The following is a 24,433-nucleotide window of genomic DNA, read 5'->3' as shown; positions in this document are numbered from 1 at the left end:
AGAAAGAAAGAAAGGAAGGAGGGAAGGAAGGAAAAATAGAAACATTCTCTGAAGTTCTAACAATAACTACAAACTTTATTAAATAAAATAAGAAATGGCTAACCCTAGATACGTGTAAGTTGAGAAGGTATCGTAAGTCTGTCCAGCGTAGCTCTGAGTGTCAGGCAGGTGAATCTTGGAAGCTTCCTGGAAAAGGTGAGTAGTTCTTTAGCAAGGTTTGCAATCTGGCCGCTGGCAGACAGGCGCTGGGGGAGGGTGCAGTCCAGGATGTGGAATCCAAGCCCTGTGCAAAACATGCACTTAGCTGATGGTTCCAGGGACCCGAGAGGTGATCGCAGTCTCCCTGACCTGACCCTTTGCGCTTTTACCAGAGCAGAGACGGGGTTCCAGGCTGTTGCGTGCCAGCTGAGCTATGCCTGGCGTGGAAAGGAATGGGGCTTTTGCTGTCTTTTGGAAGCACTGGGATGCCTAGGCCTCTGCTCAGCCGGGCCAGAAAGCAGCCAGCTGCTCCTCACCTGCTTGTGTCTCCTCACCCTTAGGATTCCAGACCGCACCTTTTCCTTATTGGCTGCATCAGAGTTAGTGGCAAGACGAAATGGGACGTGCTCGATGGGGTGGTTAGACGGCTGTTCAAAGTAAGTGTTTCAAGAAGGAAGTCACAGCAGGGGGCTTGGAGAGGGAGGGGAGCCTTGTTTCCATAACCCCACCATTTCCCTAGCTTACTCTCCTCTCCTTATCCTTAGGTTGCTAGGTCTTGTCCCCTGGTCCTCCAGGGCATGGAAAGATGATGGTATGTGACTGGTCATTCTCCATCATCTTTCCTTGGCTGGCTAGCCAGCTAGTAAACATCATTTCACAGTACGTCCCTAGAGCGGTGTCCTATTCAGTATGACCCGGGGGGTGAAGCTCAGCCAGTACACTTTTGCCCTTTGGGCTTCACATACACGCCCAGCACCCCATTCAGCACCCCCTACCAACCCTGCAGTCCCTGGGAGCCACATCCCACCAGTAGCCAGTGTCGAGGATGCCGGCATGCAGCATGGCCACAACACGGGGCTGGGTGTTTGCATTATCAGAAATGGCTAGGGAACACCAAAGGGAATCTTGTGGCTCATGATGATTTGAAAGAAGCTTTTGATTTTTTTTTTCTTCTGTCCCAAAATAAATCAACAGTATCAAGTATTAATCATATTTCCTGAGTGGTGACTATAGCCTCTACGTCATATGTCAGAGCCCACACTAAGCCCTTTGTTGTTCCATTTAATGACTTCGAAAGCAGCCCGATGCCACCAACCTAGAAGTAGACCAGAGGTCTCTGCCATCTGACCGAACCTGACTTAGCTAACACATTGGGGTCTCTTCCAGCATATGCGTCAAATGGTTTTGCACAAGGGAAATTCAGTTCTTTCCTTTTTTAAAGAGTGTGTGTTTGAGTGCTTTGCCTACATTTATGTCTGATGTCTGGTGCCCTCAGAGGCCCGAAAATGGCATTGGATTTCCTGGAATTGGGGTCACAGATGGTTTCCCGTCGGTTACTTTTTATGAATTGCTTAGTACCATCCACAGACCCTGATTGTAAACAGAGACTGCTCGTTCGTTTTCCGGCCGTCCAGACCCGAATAATCACACAGAAACTATATTAATTACAACACTGTTTGGCCAATGGCTCAAGTGCATTACTGGCTAACTATTATATCTTAAATTAAGCCATTTCTATTAATCTGTGTGTTACCACAAGGCTATGGCCTATCAGTAAAGTTCCGGCGGGCGTCTTTCTCCTTCGGCAGCTACATGCCGCCTCCTTGACTCCGCCTAGTCTCTCTCTATATCTCTTCCAGCCTGGCCATATTCTGCCCTGCCATCGGTCAAAGCAGGTTTATTCATTAAGCAATAAAAACATCACATACAATAGGACATTCCATATCACCTGATGCCAAATTGAGGAAAAGCTGCTTGTCTTTCTGTGCATGGTCTTGTTAGGGGCTTGTTTTTCCCTGCCCCTAAGCAGATAAATCTATATGTTGAGAGCCTGGGTTTTGAGGGTGTTATCCCCAGAACACTCTTAATTTCAGTTCAGGTGTCCTCTGAGGAAAAAGAGGGTACCCATCAGTCACCCAGTGAGAATGGGTGTCCCAGCAGGTTTTAGCCAGCTCTCTGATGGTCCGTGTTTTATTTCCCCAGGAATACATCATTCATGTGGACCCAGTGAGTCAGCTGGGGCTGAATTCAGACAGCGTCCTCGGCTACAGCATCGGTGAGATCAAGCGCAGCAACACCTCCGAGACCCCCGAGCTGCTCCCGTGTGGCTATCTGGTGGGAGAGAACACCACCATCCTGGTGACTGTCAAGGGTAAGTGGCTGCTCTCTGAGCAGTGGTGGTGCACGCCTTTAATCCCAGCACTCAGGTGGTAGAAGGAGGCAGATCTCTGAGTTCAAAGCCAGCCTGAAGCACAGAGTGAGTTCCAGGACATTCGGGGCTGCACAGAACCAAAAGGCTAAGTGATTGCTTGTGAAGCTGGAGCTTGTTTTCAGTGGTCAAAGTATGTCTGTTTTCACTGTGTATGTGGGTGGGTTTCATCTTCCCCCTTTTACCTCAACCACTCCTACCCAAGCAAGTTGCAACACCAGGAAACAACCAATTACTTCAGTTTATTGCTGAAATTAAACATCAAAAGGTCCCATTAGCCTTATGACTGAGATGATGAGAAACTAATAACTCCTTAATAACCCTGTCGAAGTGGCACTTTACCAAGCCGTGGAGGGTGCTTGCCAGCCGGCCTTGGACACGAGCCCATTCTGCAGATAGGAAAACAGGAAAGTTGCTGCAAACATCCTGATGAGATCACTCTTGCCCACACACCCAGCTCCTGGAAGTGTTAAGCCCCCGAGTATCACGTGTCATGGTCTTCCTCTCCTTGTCCCTGTACACTCAGGGCTTTCTCATAATGCAAATTGCTGTCAGTGTTGTTTCAAAAACACCGTCGTTTTTAATACTTCTAGGACTCGTTAAACATCCCAAGGCTGAGTCAAATCCGAGATCCAAGGCAGACTGTGAGCTACCATAAAAAGTGAAAGTTACATACTTCAGATACGCAATAGCACAGAATCAGCATCCCCATTCTGGAATGGAGCAAGGGATGTTTGGACCAAAGAAAGACCAAAATTGAGCAGGTTAAAGAGCTAATCCTGCAACTACATACCAAGTATCTTGGGCTTGTGATGGACTCATCTGGGCTCTAAGGGCTTGGGTAACCCTGCCCCTCCAGTTTTCCTGCCTTAGCATCCACAGTCTCTCTCTTAAATCAGCTCCTCTCCGTGCCTGAAACTTTGATATCGTAGGTGTATCATGATCCTGGTCTCTCCACCCTCCTGGAGTCCCCATTGCAGCTTGAGCTTACCCTCTAAAATGTCATGCAGTAGCTTCTCAGGCATTCTCCTTGCAGAGATTCTGACCCTGCCAACCACTGCCTAGCCTTAGCAGCTCACTCAAGCCTTAAAGCAAAATTCCATGACCTCATCGTCTTACATCTTGCATGCCTGCAAAACTGGCACAGAGTGGACAGTGTTGCCAAGTTCTGCTGCCAGCCTGGGCTGGACCCTTGCCCTTTGAACAGCAGTTGTAATGGCTTCTTGGTGTGTGCATTTGCAGAAATCGCTTTCCCAGGCAGTTTTGTGAGCAAGGAAGCCGCTCTATGGTTCCTTTCCTCTTGCGTTGTTTCAAAGCAGGGCTTCTCTTTCACACTCACGGAATCCTTTCCATATGCACCTTGACCTCACCTTTCAGCTTACCACCAAGCGCTCCCCCCCCCCCCCCAGCAAACTGTATTTTTGTATCCTCCTGCCCTACCTGTTCTTTTTCACTCCACACCTGGATAAGAGTGGTGAGCAGTAACCATGCTCTAACCTGAGCACTCTCTTGCCTTGAGATGACCTCTACCAAACACGTTAGTCTATATCTTAGTTAGAGTTTCTATTGCAGTGAAGAGACACCATGACCACAAAAAGCCTTATAAAGGAGACATTTAATTAACACTGGCTTACAGTTTCAGGAGTTTAGTCTGTCATTGTCACTGTGGGACGCATGGAGACGTGCAGACAGACATAGTGCTGGAGTGGTAGCCAGGGTTCTGCATCTGGATCCCCAGGCAGCAGGAAGAGACAGTAACACTGGGCCTGGCTTGAACATCTCCAACCTTAAAACCCACCTCCAGTGACACATTTCCTCCAACAAGACCACACATTCTCCAGCAAGGCCACACTCCTAATAGCGTCAGTCCCTAAGAGCCTATGGGGGCCATTTTCATTCAAACAGCCACAGTGGGCCTAGCTTGAGGTCCCACCCCCAGTGACATACTTCCTCTAGTAAGACCACACCTACTCCAACAAGGACACACTTCCTGATAGTGCCACTCCCTTTGGGCCTATGGGGACCATTTTCATTCTGTCTTTTTCCCCCCTCTATACGGCACTAATCTCTCCACAGCCCTGGCTATCCTGGAACTCACTATGCAGACCAGGCGAACTCACAGAGATCCTCCTGCCTCTACCTCCCAAGTACCAGGATAAAAGATAGGCACCACCATGCCCCGTAGTCCATCGCTTTTAAATTCAAGTTTTCAGGAGATGGGCAGAAGGCAGCCAGGGTCTTTGCCAGAATGTAGCAAGAATGACCTCTTGACTTCCTGATGGAGTCATGCCCCATATCCCCTACCCCCCAAAAATCATGGGCCACGCTTTCATCCACAGCCCTCTACGCATTGTGATTTCCCAAATTTCCACCAGAATGGTTCGTTAATATCTGCTTACCGCTTTCCTGTCCGTTTCTATCCTGAGGTTCCTGCACACTCCTCTGCAGACCAGGGCAAGAGGCCCGAGCACTGGGTAGTAAGGTCACCATACCAATGACCCTACTTTTCAGCATCAGTTTTCTGTGTTAGCTCCTTGTCTAGTGGCCGGGATAAAATACCTGCCAGAGGCAACAAAAGGAAGGACGTGTTTACACCGTCCTCAATAGTGGGGAAGTCACAGCCTGGCAGCCCACTGGCAGATGAACGGGTGAATAAACTCGGACAGAAAGAACCCTACCTAGGAGAAGCAGAATGAGTCATCAGGCATGCAGAAAGAAGAACTGCGTAACAAGAGCCCCCAACGAATGGGACCATTTACAAAGTACATGGCGTCATGGGGTCACCTCCTCGTTTCACACTGCAAACACCAAGGGATAAAACTGACATGTAAGGGATGAGTGACAAGATGCCCACCCCTACAGGAGCGCGGCACTCCATACAGCCTGGTCTATGGCTACCCTCAGTGTTAGCATGTATACCAGGATCGACTTGGGTTCTGGATTCCCCAGATGAGCACTAAAACCTCCCTGGATTTTGCAGTAGGGTCCCATTTGGTAAATCAATTCATACCAGTGATTCCCGAAGAAGCGGTGACCCTGTGTGTTCCTTTTATTTTATCTTAATGGTGTGGATGCATGATGTCTGCATTGGGGGTGTGCACATGACACAAGAGAGCCTGTGCAGGTCAGAGGACAACTCTTGGGAGTGGGTTCTCTATTTTTTCCCCATTGTGTAAGAAGTCCCAGGGATGGACTGAGCATCTCAGGCTTGGTAGCCGGTACTGAGTTGTTTTGCTGGACCATGAATTTATATATTCTGAAGTCAGTCCTCTGAAAACTCTATGGCAAAACAGCTACATACACGCTAAGTATCCTGCTCATTGTCACCCCGTGGCTCTCATTGTTGATGGCATTATTACATTCAGGCAAGAGTTCCTCCACCCTATGCTTGCTCTGTAGGTTGAGCCTATATATAGGGCTGCAGGAAGCTCCCAGGCCTGCTCCCAGAGGTGAGGCACCTGAGGATCATTGTCATGGTCCTTTGGGGAGCAGTCATTGCCTTTAGGGGTTACCTTGGTTAGGAGAGGGCTAGAAACAAGCCCATAAATGCTTTAAGGGTGTCCAATTGCTCTGAATGGGGGGAAGGTGCTGTTGGGTAACAGAGGAATACCTCCTGGTTTATTTCTTCACTTACACAGACTGACTTGCTTTCTTTTAAGATTGATTGATTGATTGATTGATTGATTGATTGATTTAATGTGTGTATGAGTGCTCCACCTGCATGTACACCCTTACACCAGAAGAGGGCACCAGATCCCACTACAGATGGTTGTGAGCCACCATGTGGTTGCTGGGAATTGAACTCAGGACCTTTGGAAGAGCAGGCAATGCTCTTAACTGCTGAGCCATCTCTCCAGCCCCCCTAACTAGCTCTTGTAACTTATTAACCCATATCTTTACCTATGAATCCACATTCTGTTGTGTGTACCTTTACTCTATAATGCCCTGCTGCCTGCTCTGTGTCACTGGCATCTCCTGCTTTCTTTTTCCCAGCATCCTCTGTGTCTGGAAATCCTGTCCAGGTATTGGCTGTTCAGTTTGTTATTAAGCCAGCCAGAGCGACACATCTTCACAGTGTACAAAAACATTATTCCACAGCCCTGTTGTTGTCTGAGCTCTCTCCCTGACCCTGAGACCATTCTTTTAAAGCCAACAACGCTGGCTAATGAGGTTATCTCAGATAGACAAGGGGAGAGAGAAGCTTCCATGTGCCAGTATTGCTGGTCAGAGTCTCAGCATGTAGCATGTTAGTCTGGACCTGCCAATCTGTATTCTCATTCTAACATCAGGGTTTCACCTTGCTTCCTGCCTTGCCTTCTGGCACACCTAAGTATGGGCAACTTAGTGCCTGGCAGGAAGGAGAGAGAAGAAAGGGGAAGAGGCAACTCGGGGTTATGGCAGACACAGTTGGACAAGACTCTGGTATCGGCTGGGATAGACTCTATAGGGCTAGTAAATGCTAATAGGCAGACAAAGTTCAGAATTAGGGGAACAAAAGACATGAGGTGCTGGTGACCAGGAGGGTGGATTTCTAGAGCAGCAACATTGGGCTCTCAGCCACCAGTGTGCCTCGGTGGGCAGGAGTCTTAGGACTGACGAGAAGAGGGATGATGGCAGAGCTACCCTCCTTGCCCACCTCTAAGCCCTCCCCATCTCTCTCCACCAGGGCTCCCAGAAAACAGCCTAGACGCTCTGGTGTTTGAATCCCTGATCCCCAAGCCCATCCTGCAGCGCTACGTCTCCCTGCTGACAGAGCACCGGCGTATCATCCTCTCGGGCCCCAGCGGCACTGGGAAAACCTACCTGGCCAACCGGCTCTCGGAGTATGTGGTTCTCCGGGAAGGACGGGAGTTGACAGATGGTGTCATTGCCACCTTTAACGTGGATCACAAGTCCAGCAAGGTGAGGGGGTCCTCCTGTGCCTGCTGTATCCTGGGCTCTTTAAATGCTGCTGATACCACCACCCTGAGCCTTTTCAAACTCTGCATTCTAGAACGCCAGGAGAGGAGCTCAGAATGGGGCTTATAGATCGGAATGCTTTGAGTCAGACCCTTCCTTCCAGGAGCTCCATCTAGGCCAAGTCAATCCTGTCCGCTTATGACACACAGTGATGGCTCCTTCCGATGTTTCCAGTTCACCAAAAACTTACCATGCCTCTAGTGGGAGTTATTATTTTCTCCCCATTATAAAACCTTTTGTAAATGGCCGGGCGGTGGTGGCGCACGCCTTTAATCCCAGCCCTCGGGAGGCAGAGGCAGGCGGATCTCTGGGAGTTCGAGGCCAGCCTGGTCTACAAGAATTAGTTCCGGGACAGGCACCAAAGCTACAGAGAAACCCTGTCTCGAAAAACCAAAAAAAAAAAACCTTTTGTAAGCCAACAAAACCGCCCATAACAACAACCATGGTGGCTGTCACTGATGGCTTGGTTGTCTGTCCCTCCCAAAGCCCTTCAAGGACTAGTTGTCTTTGTCTCCCTCTTACCAGGCTAAACAGCTTGAAGGACATTTCGTTACATTTTAACTGTGGGTCCTGGAGCTGAGGTTGCCGGTTCAGAGCCCTGTGCGTGGCCAGCTCCATCGCCCCATACAGTGAATACTGGGGACTTATAGATGGAGTCTGGCCTGGTCTGAGCTGGGGGCGCTGTGAAGGGTTTTCACAGTGTCTTTCATTTGTTCATTGATTGATTCATTCATTCAGTCAGTCACTCATTCATCTTCCGGCGTACAGTGAAAGCTCACGCTTTCTAGCTCTGTTCAATGTTGGGCAGCATACCTGGAGATTCAGTGGTGAATCGGAAAGGGCTCCTCTGCCTTATGAGTCACCTCACACACCTGAGAGGGTTAGGTCTCATGCCTCAGTTACCTGTTTCTATGCTGGTCTACCCCGTTTACCAGTTCCCCTCGTCATTTTGATATAGGGAAGAGATGAGAAAAGCTCTCATCTCTCTGTCTACAGCTTATGAGCGGGTGGATGAAGGAAGGCCACATGGGTGGCTGGCAGATTGTGCCCAACTCGATCTCATTTTGCTGGGCTGCTTGCCCATGTAGACCATGGCCTAAGTAAGGAAGGTGGTGGTGGTGGTGGGGGGGGGGGGTCCAAATGAGAAGGAATCAGATTTGCCCATGGTGAGCAGTGCTGAGAGAATGGGGAAACCTTGAGCATTTTCATGAGCCAGCTACATTTTGACTTGAAAGGGAGGTTAAAGAGGTGTGGAGGTGGAGGAGCCATTGCCCACTGAGCAGCTGGGCCAGTCTCTAAGATGGGTGTTTCTCACAGGTACCCAAGTCTGACCTACCCAGTTGCTTACCCTGGTGCAATCTCAGGCTGGTCGCGTAGCTCTTCCTGTATAAAAGAGCTAATCATTGTCCATCTATCATAGAGTTACTATGCTGCCTAAGTCCCCATGTGTGTCCCGAGTGTGTCCCCTGCTGCAGCACCCTCTGTGTCTTTTCCTGATGTGTAGCCCTAACCCGGGAACATTGGGCTGTGCTCCTTTCTCCAGCCAGGACAACACTCAAGGTTCATTTGCAACAGGTTGTTAGCAGGTCCCTGGGCACATAGACTCACCTGCTCCTGCACACTCTCCTGTCTTCCAGAGCACTGCCTAGCAGCACTTGTATGTGTCTGGAGCCTCTTCTGCTTCCATGGCTTCTGCAGAGCTAGCTCTCTGGAGGGTTCTGTGGAGATAGCTAGCGATGAGCCACCTGCCTGCAGAAGCCTACTCGGAGATTAGCATCACAGCAAGAAATGATGAGTTCCTAAAGAAATGGTTGAGTTGGAATTAAAAAATGGTCCTATAGGCTGGGATTATAGCCCAGTCAGTAAAGTGCTTACAAAGAGGACCTGAGTTTCATCCCCAGAATTCACGTTATTTATTTATTTATCTATTTATTTATTTTTAAAACTGGTATGATGACATGCTTATAATACCAGCACTGGAGGGGTAGAGACAGGCAGATGCCTGGGGTTCAGGGGACAGCCAGCCTAGCCTGCTTAGTGTGGGAGAGAGAGAGAGACCCTGTCTCAGAACACAAGAGGGAATGATTGTAGTGATAGTTTGTTTGTGTTTTAACAAATAAAACTTGGGGGCTGGAGAGATGGCTCAATGGTTAAGAGCATTGACTGCTCTTCCAAAGGTCCTGAGTTCAATTCCCAGCAACCACATGGTGGCTCACAACCATCTGGAATAAGGTCTGGTGCCCTCTTCTGGCCTGAAGACATACACACAGACAGAACATTGTATACATAATAAATAAATAAATATTAAAAAAAAACAAATAAAACTTGTCTGAAGATCAGAGTGCAGAGCTAAGCTGCTAGAAGCCAGGCGGTGGTGGCTCACACCTTTAATCCCAGTACTTGGGAGTCCCACGACTTTAATCCCAGCACTAGGAGACAGGAAGGGATATGGCTGGGTGGAGAGAGGAGACAGGAGCTCAGATGCAGTCTGGAGATACAGACTGAGGATGCAGTCTGAAGAGGCAGTCTGAGGACAGGATCACCCTTTTGGTCTGAGCATCGGTGGAGGAGAAAAGTCTTTTTAGTGGCTGGCCGTTCTGCTTCTCTGGTCTCTCAACTTTCACTCCCTAATATCTGACTCTGGGTTTTTATTAAGGCCAATTAGAATTTGTGCTACAGATGCACAGTACACAATTTTGTCCTCTTTCTTACGCACACAAGTACATACATGTAGCTGCATACATACACATGTGTGCACATTTACGGAGGAAAAAAGGGCCTTGGACATGCGTTTTATAAGTGCCAGGAGGCCTCACCTGTCTGTGCCCACAGTATACCTGGAGCACCATGCTGCGAGCAGGGTACTGATGCCCTGTGACAGGCAGGTGCTCATGTCGCATCCACAGTGTGACATCTTAAGGGGACCTTCCTCTTGCCTTGGCCTTGGTCAGCAAAGGCACAGCGCATGTGGGTCCTCCCGGGAGGGTGATTGCAACCTCGCTCTCCTGGCCTCCACAGGAGCTTCGCCAGTATCTGTCCCACCTGGCCGACCAGTGTAACAGCGAGAACAACGCCGTGGAGATGCCACTGGTCATCATTCTGGACAACCTGCACCACGTGAGCTCTCTGGGAGAGATCTTCAACGGACTGCTTAACTGCAAATACCATAAATGGTAAAGATGGGTCCTAGACCTCAGTGGCGGGGGCGGGGGCATGCAGGTGAGCCAGGCCAGCCTGACGGTGAAGTGGTACACACACAGCCAGAGCAGGGGAGGTAGCCAGCTGTCCTCGGGTCTGTAAGCCCCTGCTCTCCATCTTACTCCTAATGCAGCTTCTCTCATTGTGCTCCCTGCAGCCCTTATATCATCGGCACGATGAACCAGGCTACCTCGTCCACTCCTAACCTGCAGCTTCATCATAACTTCAGGTAAGGTCTCTTGGCCCTCCCCAATCCAGGCAGATGGAGAGGGGGATGCTTAGCCCTCTCAGAGTACCTGGTGTATGCTGGACTTCTCTCTCTCTCTCTCTCTCTCTCTCTCTCTCTCTCTCTCTCTCTATCTCTCTATCTTTCTCTCTCTCTCTTTCTTTTGAAATGGGGTTTCTCTGTGTAGCTCTGGAGCCTGTCCTGGTATTCACTTTGTAGACCAGGCTGGCCTCAAACTCACAGAGATCCACCTGCCTCTGCCTCCTGAGTGCTGGGATTAAAGACATGCGCCACCACCGCTCAGCAGACTTTTTCTCTTAGCTCATTCACTTTATGTAATCCCATTTACCTCTGTGTTTCCAATGAAGAACAGAGGCTTGAGGAACTTGGTGACTTATGAGCCATGCACAGTTAGAACCTAATCGCTAATCGCTGTGACTCTCATCACCGAGCCAGTATCAGGGAGGCAGCTATGGCCATACATGCCCGTCTCTGTTGAGCATGAGCAGTGACAGCCCTCCCCACATAGCAGGGTCTGTAAACTCGACAGTTCTAACTGCTGTGAATCCCTAGTGTCTGCTCCCCCCTCCCCCCCAGGAGAGTCCGGCTCCATGCGAGAAGGTGGTCCCACTTGCCCTGGCATTCCTCAGCACCCCAGCCCCTGCCCTCGACTCTGCCTATGCCTCTAGGTTAGGGGTAGACTTCATAACCTTAGCCTGGACCTTGAACACATTTTCACTGGCCGCCATGCAAGCCTCCCTCTGAGACGCCTTAAACGCGGCTGCAACCTCGATGAGTGTGCTCGCCTTCCATTCCCCCACACTTCGGTTTCTGAGGCTCACCATGCCTTGCGGGTGTCCTCGTGGTTCAAAGGAATTTCTTGACTCCACCAGGTGGGTGCTTTGTGCCAACCACACGGAGCCCGTGAAGGGTTTCCTCGGCCGCTTCCTGAGGAGGAAGCTCATGGAGACGGAGATCAGTGGGCGGGCGCGCAACACGGAGCTGGTGAAAATCATCAATTGGATCCCCAAGGTCTGGCATCACCTCAACCGCTTCCTGGAGGCCCACAGCTCCTCGGATGTCACCATTGGTAGGTGGGAGGGCAGGCAGGCTGGGGCAGGCTGCTGGGCGGATGGAGTAGGCAGTGGTCTCCTAAGAACCTTGGCTCCTTCATGTACTATCCTCTGGGTCCTGGCCAGAACAGCATTGGGACAGTATGTCATGTTATCCCCAGAGATAAAAATAATAATAATAACAACAATAATAATCATAATAAAAAAGTGGGCAGAGGAACTCCTGGAGACAAAGATGAACCCAGGCCACAACATCTATGGAGATATGTCCTAGTCAGGCTGGGGCAGAAACAGCCAGCATAGGAAAGAGTCTCTTCCTGGGAGCTACAGGCTGAACTGGGATGGCTTTGTTTTTAAATGTAAATTGTTCCCAGCTTTGCAGAAGGTTGGGGATTAAAGTACAGCAAAAGACCAGGACTTCCTGGTCATGACATCCTTTCATTATGAGTTTATTTTTCCCAGCTGTGCCTGCACATCCATGTCTTCTGAGACTGTAGTCACGGTGCACACATGTATATATGCAGTGCCTGCGGTGCACACATGTATATATGCAATGCCTGCGGTGCACACATGTATATATGCAGTGCCTGCGGCGCACGCATGTATATATGCAGTGACTGCGGTGCATGCATGTATATATGCAATGACTGCGGTGTACGCATGTATGTATGCAGTGCCTGTGGTGCACACATGTATATATGCAATGCCTGCGGTGTACGCATGTATATATGCAATGCCTGTGGTGCACACATGTATATATGCAATGCCTGTGGTGCACACATGTATATATGCAATGCCTGTGGTGCACACATGTATATATGCAATGCCTGTTTTCCGTCTCATGATGTCTCCGGAAAAGCCTATGTCAGTACTCAGTTTAAAAGTTACTTTAAAAAAAAAAACTTTCTTTTTAAGATTTATTATTTATTATGTATGCAGTGATCTGTCTATATTCTGCCTGCAGGCCAGAAGAAGGCACCAGGTCTCATTACAGATGGTTATGAGCCACCATGTGGTTGCTGGGAATTGAACTCAGAACCTCTGGAAGAGCAGTCAATGCTCTTAACCACTGAGCCATCTCTCCAGCCCTAAAGGTTACTTTTTAAACCTGCAAAATAATCCAATAATCAAAATAAGTTGCTTAATCATGTCTTCTCTTATGCATTTAATGGGTCTACCTTTAACGACCAAGATCAGTACCCCTCCTAAGACCACCTTCTCTGCAAGCCTGTTCCTCTCTTTCACTGAGGGTTGGGGTGAGGGGTTGGAGTATCTGCTGTGGAGCCCACTGGCCAGCTGCTAGGAGGCTATACCTCCTCAAGTCATCAGCCCCTCCAATGAGGAGGCTGAGGCTAAGAGTCTCCTAACACCACCCTACCCCCGTTTTGGTTGTGATGTGTTTCACTGTGTCCCTAGGTCCCCGGCTCTTCCTGTCATGTCCCATCGACGTGGATGGTTCCAGAGTGTGGTTCACTGACCTGTGGAACTACTCCATCATTCCCTACCTCCTGGAAGCTGTCAGAGAAGGCCTCCAGGTGAGAAGCACACTCCTTTTGACTTCCTCATGCCCTGTGTTAGTGGCCCCGTGTGGTCTTTAGTGTGGCCCATGGTGGAAACAGCTGTATTGAGTCTTCCTCTGTCTCACCAGCCCCCAAAAAGACAGGGAGACTTTTTATTAATTATGAAACCTTAGCCTTTAGCTAGCTCTTATATAACCCACTTATATTAATCTCCATTCTGTCATGAGTGTTAATTCACTTTTGCACCTCTTGTTTCTTCTCTGGCTGGCTCTCGACCCCCACCCTTCCTCTTTCCAGAGTCCTCTCTGTCCCCTGAAGTCCTGCCTAACCTGTTTCCAGCTATTGGCCATCAGCTTTTTGTTATACCAGTCACAGCAACACATATCCCACAACAAACAGCCGTTGGCCGCAAGTCTTGGCTGGGCTGCTTATTTGTGGTGTGACCCCTGGGCAGTGTTTTACCTGTCTCTGCCTCATTGAGTGAGGAGATAACAGCATTGCTCTGCCACAAAGGCTTGGATGGATTAAATAAAACCATGACCATCAAGCCTCCAGCACAGGAATGTAAGAGACAGGAAACCAGATATCTGGGTGGTACCCCCACAATTTGCTCTTTTCTCTTTTGTGGTTCAAGCCCTGAGTCGAACCGAAGACCGAGGCAGAGTTTTGTTGTTATCATTTTTCAAATGGGGAAATCTGAGGCCCAAAGACAGTGAGTTACTTAAGATCATAGAAACAAAGCTTCAGCTGGGTGTAATCGTGCACTCCGAAAATCCGAGGTGGGTTGTGAGTTCGAGGCTACAGTAGTAGAGTAGTTACCTAGCACAGTCAAGACCCTGGCTTCTATCTGGGGGCACCACAAAAACCCAAAGCTCAGCAGATCTGGAATTTGAACCCTCACCTTCTAAACTTTGTCCCCAGTCCTCAGGCCTCAGGAGATTGCCTACCTGGCCTCAGGACCCCTCACAGGTGGCTCTGGGGTTCCTCTGGCTGTGCATACCTCCTGTCCAGCAGCAGCTGGGGGACATCTATTGCTGTCACTCAGCTTGGGATGGTTTGGCTCTCAGGGGAGGCACTCCTGCTGCCCCTGAGCCTGCCTCTGCCCAAGTCGCCCTTGCCCCCATCCTTTGTGCCAAGTTGATCTGATAAAGGAAAGGGACTGGTAAAAGTCACTTGGGAGGAGTCAGAAACGCTGAGCAAAGATCTCCAAGGTGTCCAAGAAGACACAAACCATTCTTGAACATGAATGGTTTGGTCTTCAGTGGCTGGTAGTACCAAGTCTCCCATTTGGGGCTGAACTGAAAGGGAGGGAGGCTTTGGCAGAGCTGGGGAAGTCACCCATACTCCCTTCTGCTCCAGGAGGCATGCCAGAAGGGACCCGTCCAGCTTGAGCATCACCTCTCTTTCCCACCAAGGGCGAGGCCATGGGGGGGGCTTCTGAGCAGCTGCTGAGCAGCCTGCCTGTGCCATTGTGGCTTCTTAGAGGTCACTGAAGGACACATCTTCAGTGTGGACTCAATGAAGGGAGCTGAGTTAGGTACCTGCTGCCACCCTGTCTTGAGTCTCCAAGCCCTGCCGTGTGGATACGCACAGGAGGCGGCTCTGAAGTCTGCTGATTCATGAGGGATTTGCTGTGCTCTTCCTGGCAGGGTTTAGATGGAAGTTTGAGGATATGGAGGGCTTGCCACCTGCCAGGCGTCACCCCAGAAACCTGACAGTCCTGCAGCCCTGTGAATACAGGGAGGCAGAGGCAGGAGGGTCTCTGTGAATTTGTAGAGCAGCCTGGTCTACAGAGCGAGTTCTAGGATAGCTAGGGCTACAAAGAGAAACCCTATCTTGAAACAACCAAAACCAAACAAACAAAGACACAAAAAACTCATTTCAATTCCCCTCTCTCCTTGGGCTTTCTCTAAGGACAAGCTCTGTGTGTGCCGGGTACTGTCTGGGTGTCTCGCTCCTCACTTCACCCTGCACAGTGGACAGGAGGGGAGGAGCACACTGCAGTTTAGAGCATGGCCAAAGCATGGCCTTTCTTTGGCCTTCCTTGGAGGAGAAGAGGTGCAGAGCCAGGAAGAGAAATGCCCATAGGAATTCTTGCTGGTGTCAGGCTTACTATCAGACTCAGGCGATCCATGCCTGGGGGAAGCATGGCATCGCCCCCTAGTGGACACCATGCAGTTCTGCATGTTCAGGCTATAGCGTCTTTTCCGAGAGCACGTGCGCGCGTGCATGCCTGTGTGTGTGTGTGTGTGTGTGTGTGTGTGTGTGTGTGTGTGTGTGTGTGTGTGTAACTGCCTAGAAATATTTTGTAAACGTGAATGTTGGTGCTGCCATACACACCCAGGAGCCCTGTGCTTCCTGTAGGATTAGAAATCTCACAGCAGCCCAAATCTTAGCTTCCTATGTCTTGGCGTCTTTTTTCCCCGTCACCTAGAATTCTTACTGATCCAGTAGGACAGCATCTTCCTCCCCTGTCCTGGGGAAAGTGAGTATCTGCCTACCCACCCAGCAGTCCCTGCACTGCCCTTCCGAGTCTGCAGTAGCTATACAACACTTCCTTTGCTTGTGTGGGACTGACTCCTGGCCACCTGGCTTTGACCGTGTCCTGTGGAATGTAGGAAGACTTGTAGAACGTTTTCTGTTCTTTTAACTAGTGTTTGCTGTGCCTACACACACTTAGCTTCTGACTCGGTCTGCAGCCGTTCCCCTCTGCCATCAGAAACACTTGCCAGAGTGTCGGGGGTCTGCAGAGTGGAGTGATTTGGAAGACCTGGTGCTGGGAGGGACAGGAGCAGTGGAAGGACCCTCGGGGACCTTTATCAAGGTCCTCTGACACCCTGGACAGTCTCCCATGCCCTCTGTGGCAAATGGAAAGTTCTAACCTATGAGACCCTTTTACTGGTCCAGTTTCTGGAAGCCCAGATGCTCTCTGAACCTGTTCGCCCTGTTGGGGCTAAGGGAAGAGCAAGTGGGGACAAACCCCTGTGAGTGAGTGCTAAGCACTTGCTAAGCTGCAGCCTCTGTGTTTCCTGGAGGGTCTCCTCAGAGAGGCAGTCATGTTCCTTCAGAGGGAGAGGCTTCCGGTCTGAGTTACCTTCTTCAGCTGTAACGGCCCAGCTGTTTCTGTGTCCTCTCTAATCCTAACCCATAAATGAGTTTACACCTGCCTCTTTGATTCCTTCCTGCTCCGTCTGAATTGCTTTAGGCTGCTGGACTGAATAAGACTCACATTGCCCCGGAGGAAGGGAGCTGTAGCCACGAGCTAGGCTAGAGGCCAGACTGGGGTGCGGGAAGACAGGGAGCTAGCATCTGACAAGATGATGTCATAGGAAGTGCTGGGGTCCAGTGAAGAAGGAAGCCACTGATATAGAGAGATGGGGGTGTGTGTGGGGTGTGGCATCCTGGATAGAATTCCGATGCTCAGACCTGGAGTAACTCAGGTGACACGGGGAGAGGGCACCTGCCAGGAAGAATGGTGAACCTTGGTCAGGCTGACCTGCCGAGGTCTGGTGAACAATCTGTTCTCAGGCTCCAGGGCTAAGTCACATGGTTTCGGCTGCTTCAAAGGGGTCCCAGGGGGTGAGCTGAGAGGGATAGTCCCAGAGAAGGAAGCATGAGTCTCAGGTTTGGATCCAGCTCTGCCCTTCTGACCTTTCATATTGACACAGCCGTCAGGTTCTGGTTTCCTATCTGGTAAGAAGGAGGCACCAGTTAAGCGGTCTGGCTCCTTCCAGAATTTAAAAGGTGTGATTGTATTGGGCCAGCGCTGGGCCCAGTTGTGTTCTGGGCTCAGTACCTTTTTGCCTCTCCCTTTCTAGATGGAGCACACACCCAGGTGGGTGGGGTCTGGAATTTTCCACCTGTGTACCCCGAAGTCATTGTAGAAATACCTTTTCACAGCCCAGACAGCCCTGCCCTGTCCTGTCTATGAGCATGCCCCATCTTGTCTGCTTTGATGTCCCTGGCCACTGTGGCAGACTTGCTTTGCAATGCCCCTTCTCCTTCCCAGGGCTGCCCCGTCTGTAACCCATGGGAGCAGCGCTTCTGTGAGAGACATCACACTGCTCACCCCTTGGCACTCGGCACCCAAGATGCTAAGGCATGGCATGAAAAGGAGACAGCCATACTGGACCTAGCAGCATAGTGGTCATAGCATAGCCTCACTGTGTGTGAGAAGTGACTCAGCCTGGGTTTCTGTTCTTAAAGAACAGTGCCCTCAGTAACGGTCATTAAAATTGTTTCAGGGTCGGGGCCTCAAGGCTTGAGAAAAGAAACTCCTAAGCAGGACATGTTGGCCTTATGATGCCTCCGACTTTTGATCACTTATGACTGAGTCACGATACAGTTTGCTCCTGGGAGAACATATAGGTTACTGTTGTCTACAGGTCTGAGAACGCCTGAGCCCGCAAAGGCCTCATCACTGTGGCCCACACATGGTGTTACGCTGAAAAGGACCTGCCAGCGTATCTGCAGAAGCACTCTGAGAGTCAGACACACTTGAAAAGATGGGGGTTCAGGAGCTGGGGAGATGGAACAGCTGTTACACAGAAGCAAGGAAGGGGACCACAGTGCAGATCCCCAGAGTCTATGTAAATTCCCAATGCGGTGTCCCATTTGTAATTCCATGTGAGAATACGCACATGGAATCCTCAGAGCATGCTGGCTGCTAGGCTAGCTGAACTAGACAGCTCTGGGCTTGGCTGAGCAACTGCCTCTGACCGGTGTACCAAAAGTAGAGTAAGACTCCCGACATGGACTTCGGGGCTCCACAAACACAGTCGTGCACATGTGGGCATGCACACACACACACACACACACACACACACACACACCCCATACACGTGTATATATATGCATTAAAAAATGAAAAGTTAAGGTTCGTCTCATCAGGCCCAGTAGTGACTCCTGCCTTGCCATGTTGCTGCCCAGGACCCGATCTGGGCAGAATGTCCTCTCCGAGTGGACTTAGCCACTGGGATCCCAGAGGTAGCTTGCAAGGTTGGTAGTGACTGGCTCTTCCCAACACTCAGCAGCAGCCTCATGGTGGGAATATTTACACCATGGAAATGGGCCAAGTTGTCTATCAGGCTGTTTCCCTTGCTGGAGATGGTCGATCAAGTTGAAAAAGCAAGGCCGAGAGGCAAATGCTGTGCACATTGATTGACAGCAGAGCTGAGAGTGAGCCCAGGTTAGACTGCAGAGCCTAGTACCACAGGCTATCTTTATCTTGGATGACTTCCATAGTTCCAAACGCTGCATGAGGCATACATGGTTTGGGAGGGTTTCCATCAAGCTGCAAAACTGGAACAGCGAAGTCATCTCAGCCTGTTCCCTCTGCCTGTTTACAGCTCTATGGCAGGCGTGCCCCCTGGGAAGACCCTGCCAAGTGGGTAATGGACACCTACCCATGGGCTGCCAGCCCACAGCAGCACGAATGGCCTCCGCTCCTGCAGCTCCGGCCTGAGGATGTGGGCTTCGATGGCTACTCCCTGCCTCGGGAGGGGTCAACAAGCAAGCAGGTGCCCCCCAGTGATGCTGAAGGAGACCCGCTGGTGAGTTGGCAGCACCTAGTGAGTGAAAGCCATGGCTGGGTGTGAGGCAAAGCTCTCTGGATAGAGGGACTCGACAAGACCTCGCCGTGGAAGGCTGATCTAATATGGATGGTTTCCCCTAGTATTTTCTTCTACGGTCTTAGTTTTCCACTAAAGCCTTTATAACCTCCCTTAAGGTTTTTCTTGTATAAGGTTAAAGTTAGGTGATTTCTTTTCTCCCCCCTCTGAATGTCCTTACACATGTTCTCTGCCGTCTGTTCACCCTCTGGCTGAGATGCCACCGTTACTATAGAACACTGGGAAGAGGCAGGTGTGCTAAGGACCAGAGCCAGAGAAGGGGATGTTTTGAGAGCAGGAGACATGGGCAGAGAACATGAGGGTCTAAACCCAGGTCCCCTGACTAGAGAGCTAAGACTGAGCCAAGTTTTGCTAAGAAACAGGAGAACTTACAATAAATGAATAAAGGAAAGGAGGGAGGGAGGGAGGGAGAGAGGGAGGGAGGGAGGGAGGAGAGGAAAGAGATAAATGAGAGCAATGATAAAGCCCCAATCAGTGCTATAATTCTCTCCCAATACAAGAGCCATGCATTGCCACGCTGCCAAGTTATACCTCATGCGTAAAAAATCAGAGAACAAGGAAGCAAAAGTGCCCAAGTCTCCACAGGTACACGATCAACCTTGCCGGAAACCCGGCCCCAGCTTCCACGGCAGCTACATCCAAAGTATGGCAGAGTATGCTTTCGTTGCCTAACGGAAGAGAACGCTCTCGAGAAGGGCGGCGGAGAGGCAGGAAGGGCTGGAGGGCAACCAGATCGCTTGGTTCTAGCTCCGGTGCGGAGCCGGTGTACTAAGTGCATGCCAGCAGGTGATCTGGCTTGACAGAGACCTGCCAGTAGGTGCCACGGCACAGCCTCGTGGTTGAGGTTGTGAATAGGACCTAGTCCTGTCCTGAAATGAAGGCTGTGGCAGCTGCTGATGTCAGATGTCAGAGCTGCCCGTGTCCCACAGGCGACAACTGGGGGATGGCCATCTGTAGGGCTTTCCATTGTGCTGGCAATGCAGCGCATGCGTTAACTCAGTCTTTCCATTGTGCTGGCAATGCAGCGCATGCGTTAACTCAGTCTTTCCATTGTGCTGGCAATGCAGCGCATGCGTTAACTCAGTCTTTCCATTGTGCTGGCAATGCAGCGCATGCGTTAACTCAGTCTGCATGTCAGCACTGTGGGCCAGGAACTCTTCATCCTTACATTAGACCAGTAAGGAGATGACGTGGGAAATCGTACCAACACCTCTCTAGGTATGCGACTAGAAATCAGGGAAGCTGGGATTCGAACCCTGCACTCTGCACTCTGGTCCTCAGCCTCTCTCATCCTCTCTGGCCCTGGGGCGAATCTGGAGCAGGTGTCGGGAGTTCTGGAGAGGCAGGGGTGGGCTTCCCAGCACACTGACAGACATTGCGCCTTCTGCTGTCTCCCCAGATGAACATGCTGATGCGGCTGCAGGAGGCAGCCAACTACTCCAGCCCCCAGAGCTATGACAGCGACTCCAACAGCAACAGCCACCATGACGACATCCTGGACTCGTCCCTGGAGTCCACTCTGTGACCGAGGCCCCCTTTTCCCCTCACCCCATCCCGCCTGCATCCTCCACTTCATTCTGAAGATGACTTCCTGAGCCAACCCTGGCTGCCACAGCCTCGAAGCCAGAGCAGAGCGGCAGGAACAGGCGAGCCTCATCCCTTGCGCTCTGCCCTTGCACGCACGAGCAGCCCAGGACCTCCTCCTCCCGTGGTGACGACTGTATGAGCCTCTGTTCTACTCTCCTTCTCGTTCTGCCTTGTTGACGTGACCTCCGTGAGACGCTGAAGACACTTCACGGGAAAGGATCCTTACCGTTGAAATATAAAGAGATTCGATGAAAATTTTACATGTAAGATTCCACTTGGTGCCCTGAAACCCAGCAGCATCCCCCTACAAGCACCCCCAGACAGAAAAGACTAAACCCGCCTTGGAAACACAGACAGCAGGGTTTCCCTCAGCACAGACCCGGCTGCTCGGGTCTGGCCACCAGCACCCCAGAGCCATGCCACCCATCCCCCACAGAAGAACTGGTGCTAACGAGGGCGCTTGCTCGGAGCGCCACCCAGGGACACCACTACATCCTAGTCTCTGTTTGCCACATGGTGCTCTCCTTCCCGAGAGGTATCTTGTCTGTTCCAATACACCCCTCTCCCCTTCTCAGCCCCCTCCTCCCCCCGGGGCCCCAGTTATCCATGAGAGCAAGAGAAGAGGTGAGCATGCCAGTGAGAGCGGATGGGGCTAGCCACACAGAGGAGCGCGCCTGTTTCCTTGGTCTGTCTAAATGGTCAGGTTTCCGTCCGCAAACACTGTGTACTGTGAAAGTAGTTCTTTGGAGAACTCTCGACCCCTGCCTGTGTCTGCCTTTCTGCCTGGTTGATTGTGACGGTCCCCCGCCCTCCCCCCTCCCCCCACGAGAATCAGTCCTTTGGTGGAAGCAAGAGCTGAAAAGTAGTTGAGTTTAGCTCCTCCTCAGCTTGGGTTTTCAGTGTCCATCGTCACAGCTCTGTGCCCTCCCCGTCTCCCGTGGGGCTACGGGCATCTGCATCCCTGCAGATGGATGAGGGCCGGTTCTCCTCCTGTGGCTGAGCTACAGACCTTGCCTGTCCTTCTCATCTCTGAGAACTGAGAACCCCACCTCAGTCACCCCCAAACCCCAGCTGCAGGAAGAGTTGATAAAGTATGTCCCCTCTTCAAACGCTGGCACTTTCCTCAGAACCAATGTGACACAGCTTAGCCAGGGAGGGGCAGTCACTCTTCCCAGAAGCCTGGCCCTGCCTCCGTCCTGATGAGCCTCGTCTGACCTCTTTGGTGCTGACCCCCCGCCCCATGCAATGCCTTACTGGTTTCGTACTGACCGTGTCTGTTCACGTGAGTGTTGTGCCTGCCTGGGGATGTGTACGAGTGTGTTCCCCACCCAAGTAAACAGGGCTATAAGTCATCTGTTCATAAAGAGAACACGAGTTGCCGACTTCTCATCCAAAAGACTCATCTGTGTGGATGTATGGTTGTGGGAAAAAGAAAAAAAAGAGAGAGAGACAGAGAGAGAGAGACCCATTTTCTTTTTAAGTTCCTGTCAGTCTCCAGCCGACAACCTCACTGGACAGTGACCCCCCCCCCCAAGTCCATGTGACATTGCAAATCCATTTCTGGGAGGCCTAAGCGTCCCCCTTTGTTTTAGAGTCTTTCCTGGCTCCAGTGAGGGTGTCTCTGTTAACAATCAGGGTTTTAAATTCCATCTTTTCCTATTTTGTTCTTGAGCGTTTGTCTCTTGGGAATTTTTTTTTTTTTATTTTAATTGTCAGTTTCTTACCCTAAGAGCTTAACCCAAAACTTTTCCCTTTGCTTGGGATGGCACTGTTTTGCTTCCTCCTCCTCGAGAGGAAAATGAGTGTGCGCTATTAACTGGCAAACACAACCATTTCCCGTTCCCAGTTGTAATCCCAGCCTCAGCATCCACCACTCACATGGGTGTGAGTGTGTCCCCTGTTGTTTTGTTTGTAATAAACCATTTAAAGCGTGCGTCTAGCCTGTGACCAGGGCCAAACCCTGAGCCTTCTTCCAGCGTCCCTGAAGGGTAGCCCTTCCCAGTCTGTCTCCCAGCAACGACCGTACACTCTCATACTGTGAATTTGGGAGGTTGTAAAATCGAATCCCTCCTCCTACATAGTTTTCTCAGTCACCTTAGGAGTATACCCTGCCTGTGCTGTTCGGACCCGTTCTCCCTATCCCCAGTGCCCAGCCTTTCCTGCCCCGACATCCAGGTTCACAACAGAAACCTGCGTACCTACTGCTGCCTGGCAGGCAAGCGGTGGCAGAGTTACACTTGAGTGCCTCCCAGCTCAGCCACCTTCCTGAAGCTCTGGGAAGCGGGGCTGTCGAAAGGCCCATTTCCTCCTACGTCCTGATTCTACCTTCCTGTTGCTCAACCCTGGACAAAGTGACTTTGTACTCATTTAGGGCTCTGTCTGAAATGCTTCCGTTTTGCCTTTTTATATAGATAGGCTAATTTTGAAACGTAAGAAATCCTATGCAACACTGGCGCTGAGGTCCCAGTGGGAGCCAAAAGTTTTCTTCCCAAGAGACCAAGAATCCTGCGGGGCCATCGGCAAGATGGGAAGTCCTTTTACTTTAAGGTTAGGGTGGGGTGGGAGTGTGACAAGGGCAAGGCTTGCCCAGATCTTCTTCTGACCTTGGGGACATTTTAAATTTTATTGTTTAATGCTCGACTTTAAAATTCCACGTGCCCAGATTTGACCGTGGCAAATCTACTTCAAAAGCAAAATGGTCCAGCCTTGCAGCTGTTGGACGGGAGGTTTGCTGTTTTGACCTGCTTGCTTCAGGCCGAGCAGTTTAGGAAACATGTTCTATAAGATGTACATTTTTTTTTCATTGTAACATAGAAATTGTAAATAATCGAGGAAACTGCTGCATTTTGATGACTTTTTTCTAGCCATTTTTAAAGAGAAAACTAGGAACTGAGTATTTTGTGTACGGTATGTGTCCACCTCCACACCCCTCCCTCCCTCCCTATTTAATCTTCATTTGTCATGAGGTTTTTGGGTTTGAGAACAATCCGCTGGAGATCTGCCCCATGTCATAGAAAAATAAAGCTAATGATTGTACCACTCTTAAATTATTCATGATTCAATAAAGTTAATGCTTATTTATTCAGACCCGTGGTTTGGCTTCCGTCTGTTGGTAAGAGATCTGTCTCGTGTCGAATGCTTGCAAGGAGGTACGTCATTCTTCCCCCGAGGACATGAACCTGGGGAACCCCAAACCTGTGTCCTCTCCACCTTTGCTGGGAAGTCATCGGGAGCCACCTCTCCCTGTTCCTCATGGAAGTCACTGCTGCTCACTGGAGTTTGTTAGAGACACAGCCCAGCTCTGCCAACCTTTATGAGCCAGAGAACCTTCTGGAAATGCTGCTTTTGCAAGTTCTCTGTGACCCTCCAGACTCTTAATCTTTGTTGTTGTTCAAGATTATATGAGTTTTGTTTGGATTTTGCCTTTGGGGTTTTTTTTGTTTTTTTTTTTTTGAGATAGGGTCTCATGCATCCCAGGCTAGTCTCGAATTCACTATTCAGCTAGGGATAACCTTGAACTTCTAACACCCATGCCTTCCTCCTCCTGAGTGCCACAGTTACATATGCACGATCATGCCTGATCCTGGGTGCAACCCAGAGCTCCCTCCGTGCTCTGCAAACTCTCTTCTCTACGGAGCCTCAGCTGCAGCTCTGTGGCGTGTCTATGGCTCATTCTTGACTGACGGGCATGGTGTGATTGTTGCCAGCATAGATGCAGAGATCAAGCCAGGGTCTCTCCCCTCCCCTCAGGCCTTGCAGATCTGAGTTTGTTTATGGATCATTCCTCGGAAGCTGCTGACTCTGTGCCGTCACGAAATGCTGGTGCTTAGTAA

At 50.4% G+C, this 24,433-nt stretch overlaps 1 protein-coding gene across 15 annotated transcripts in view; it reads left to right on the top strand.

Moving 5' to 3' along the window:
• The window catches only part of Nav2 (neuron navigator 2), a 615,193-nt gene extending 591,673 nt beyond the window's left edge, over positions 1-23,520 (top strand). For 14 of the 15 annotated variants that reach the window (XM_075953182.1, XM_075953180.1, XM_075953176.1 and 11 more), the window contains 9 exons: positions 540-635; positions 2,182-2,350; positions 7,074-7,309; positions 10,385-10,539; positions 10,722-10,793; positions 11,684-11,880; positions 13,280-13,398; positions 18,732-18,935; positions 20,413-23,520. In XM_075953182.1, coding sequence (XP_075809297.1) covers positions 540-635; positions 2,182-2,350; positions 7,074-7,309; positions 10,385-10,539; positions 10,722-10,793; positions 11,684-11,880; positions 13,280-13,398; positions 18,732-18,935; positions 20,413-20,538 — 1,374 coding nt within the window. In that variant the 3' untranslated portion in view covers positions 20,539-23,520. Of the gene's footprint in view, positions 1-539; positions 636-2,181; positions 2,351-7,073; positions 7,310-10,384; positions 10,540-10,721; positions 10,794-11,683; positions 11,881-13,279; positions 13,399-18,731; positions 18,936-20,412 lie in introns of those variants that run through there. The other variant, XR_012908349.1, reaches the window with a different exon arrangement.
• The last annotated feature ends 913 nt before the right edge of the window (positions 23,521-24,433 follow it).

The sequence above is a fragment of the Microtus pennsylvanicus genome, chromosome 18 (assembly GCF_037038515.1).
Source record: "Microtus pennsylvanicus isolate mMicPen1 chromosome 18, mMicPen1.hap1, whole genome shotgun sequence".
NCBI classification, from domain to species: Eukaryota; Metazoa; Chordata; class Mammalia; order Rodentia; family Cricetidae; genus Microtus; species Microtus pennsylvanicus.
This window is presented reverse-complemented; position numbering and strand designations above follow the sequence as displayed.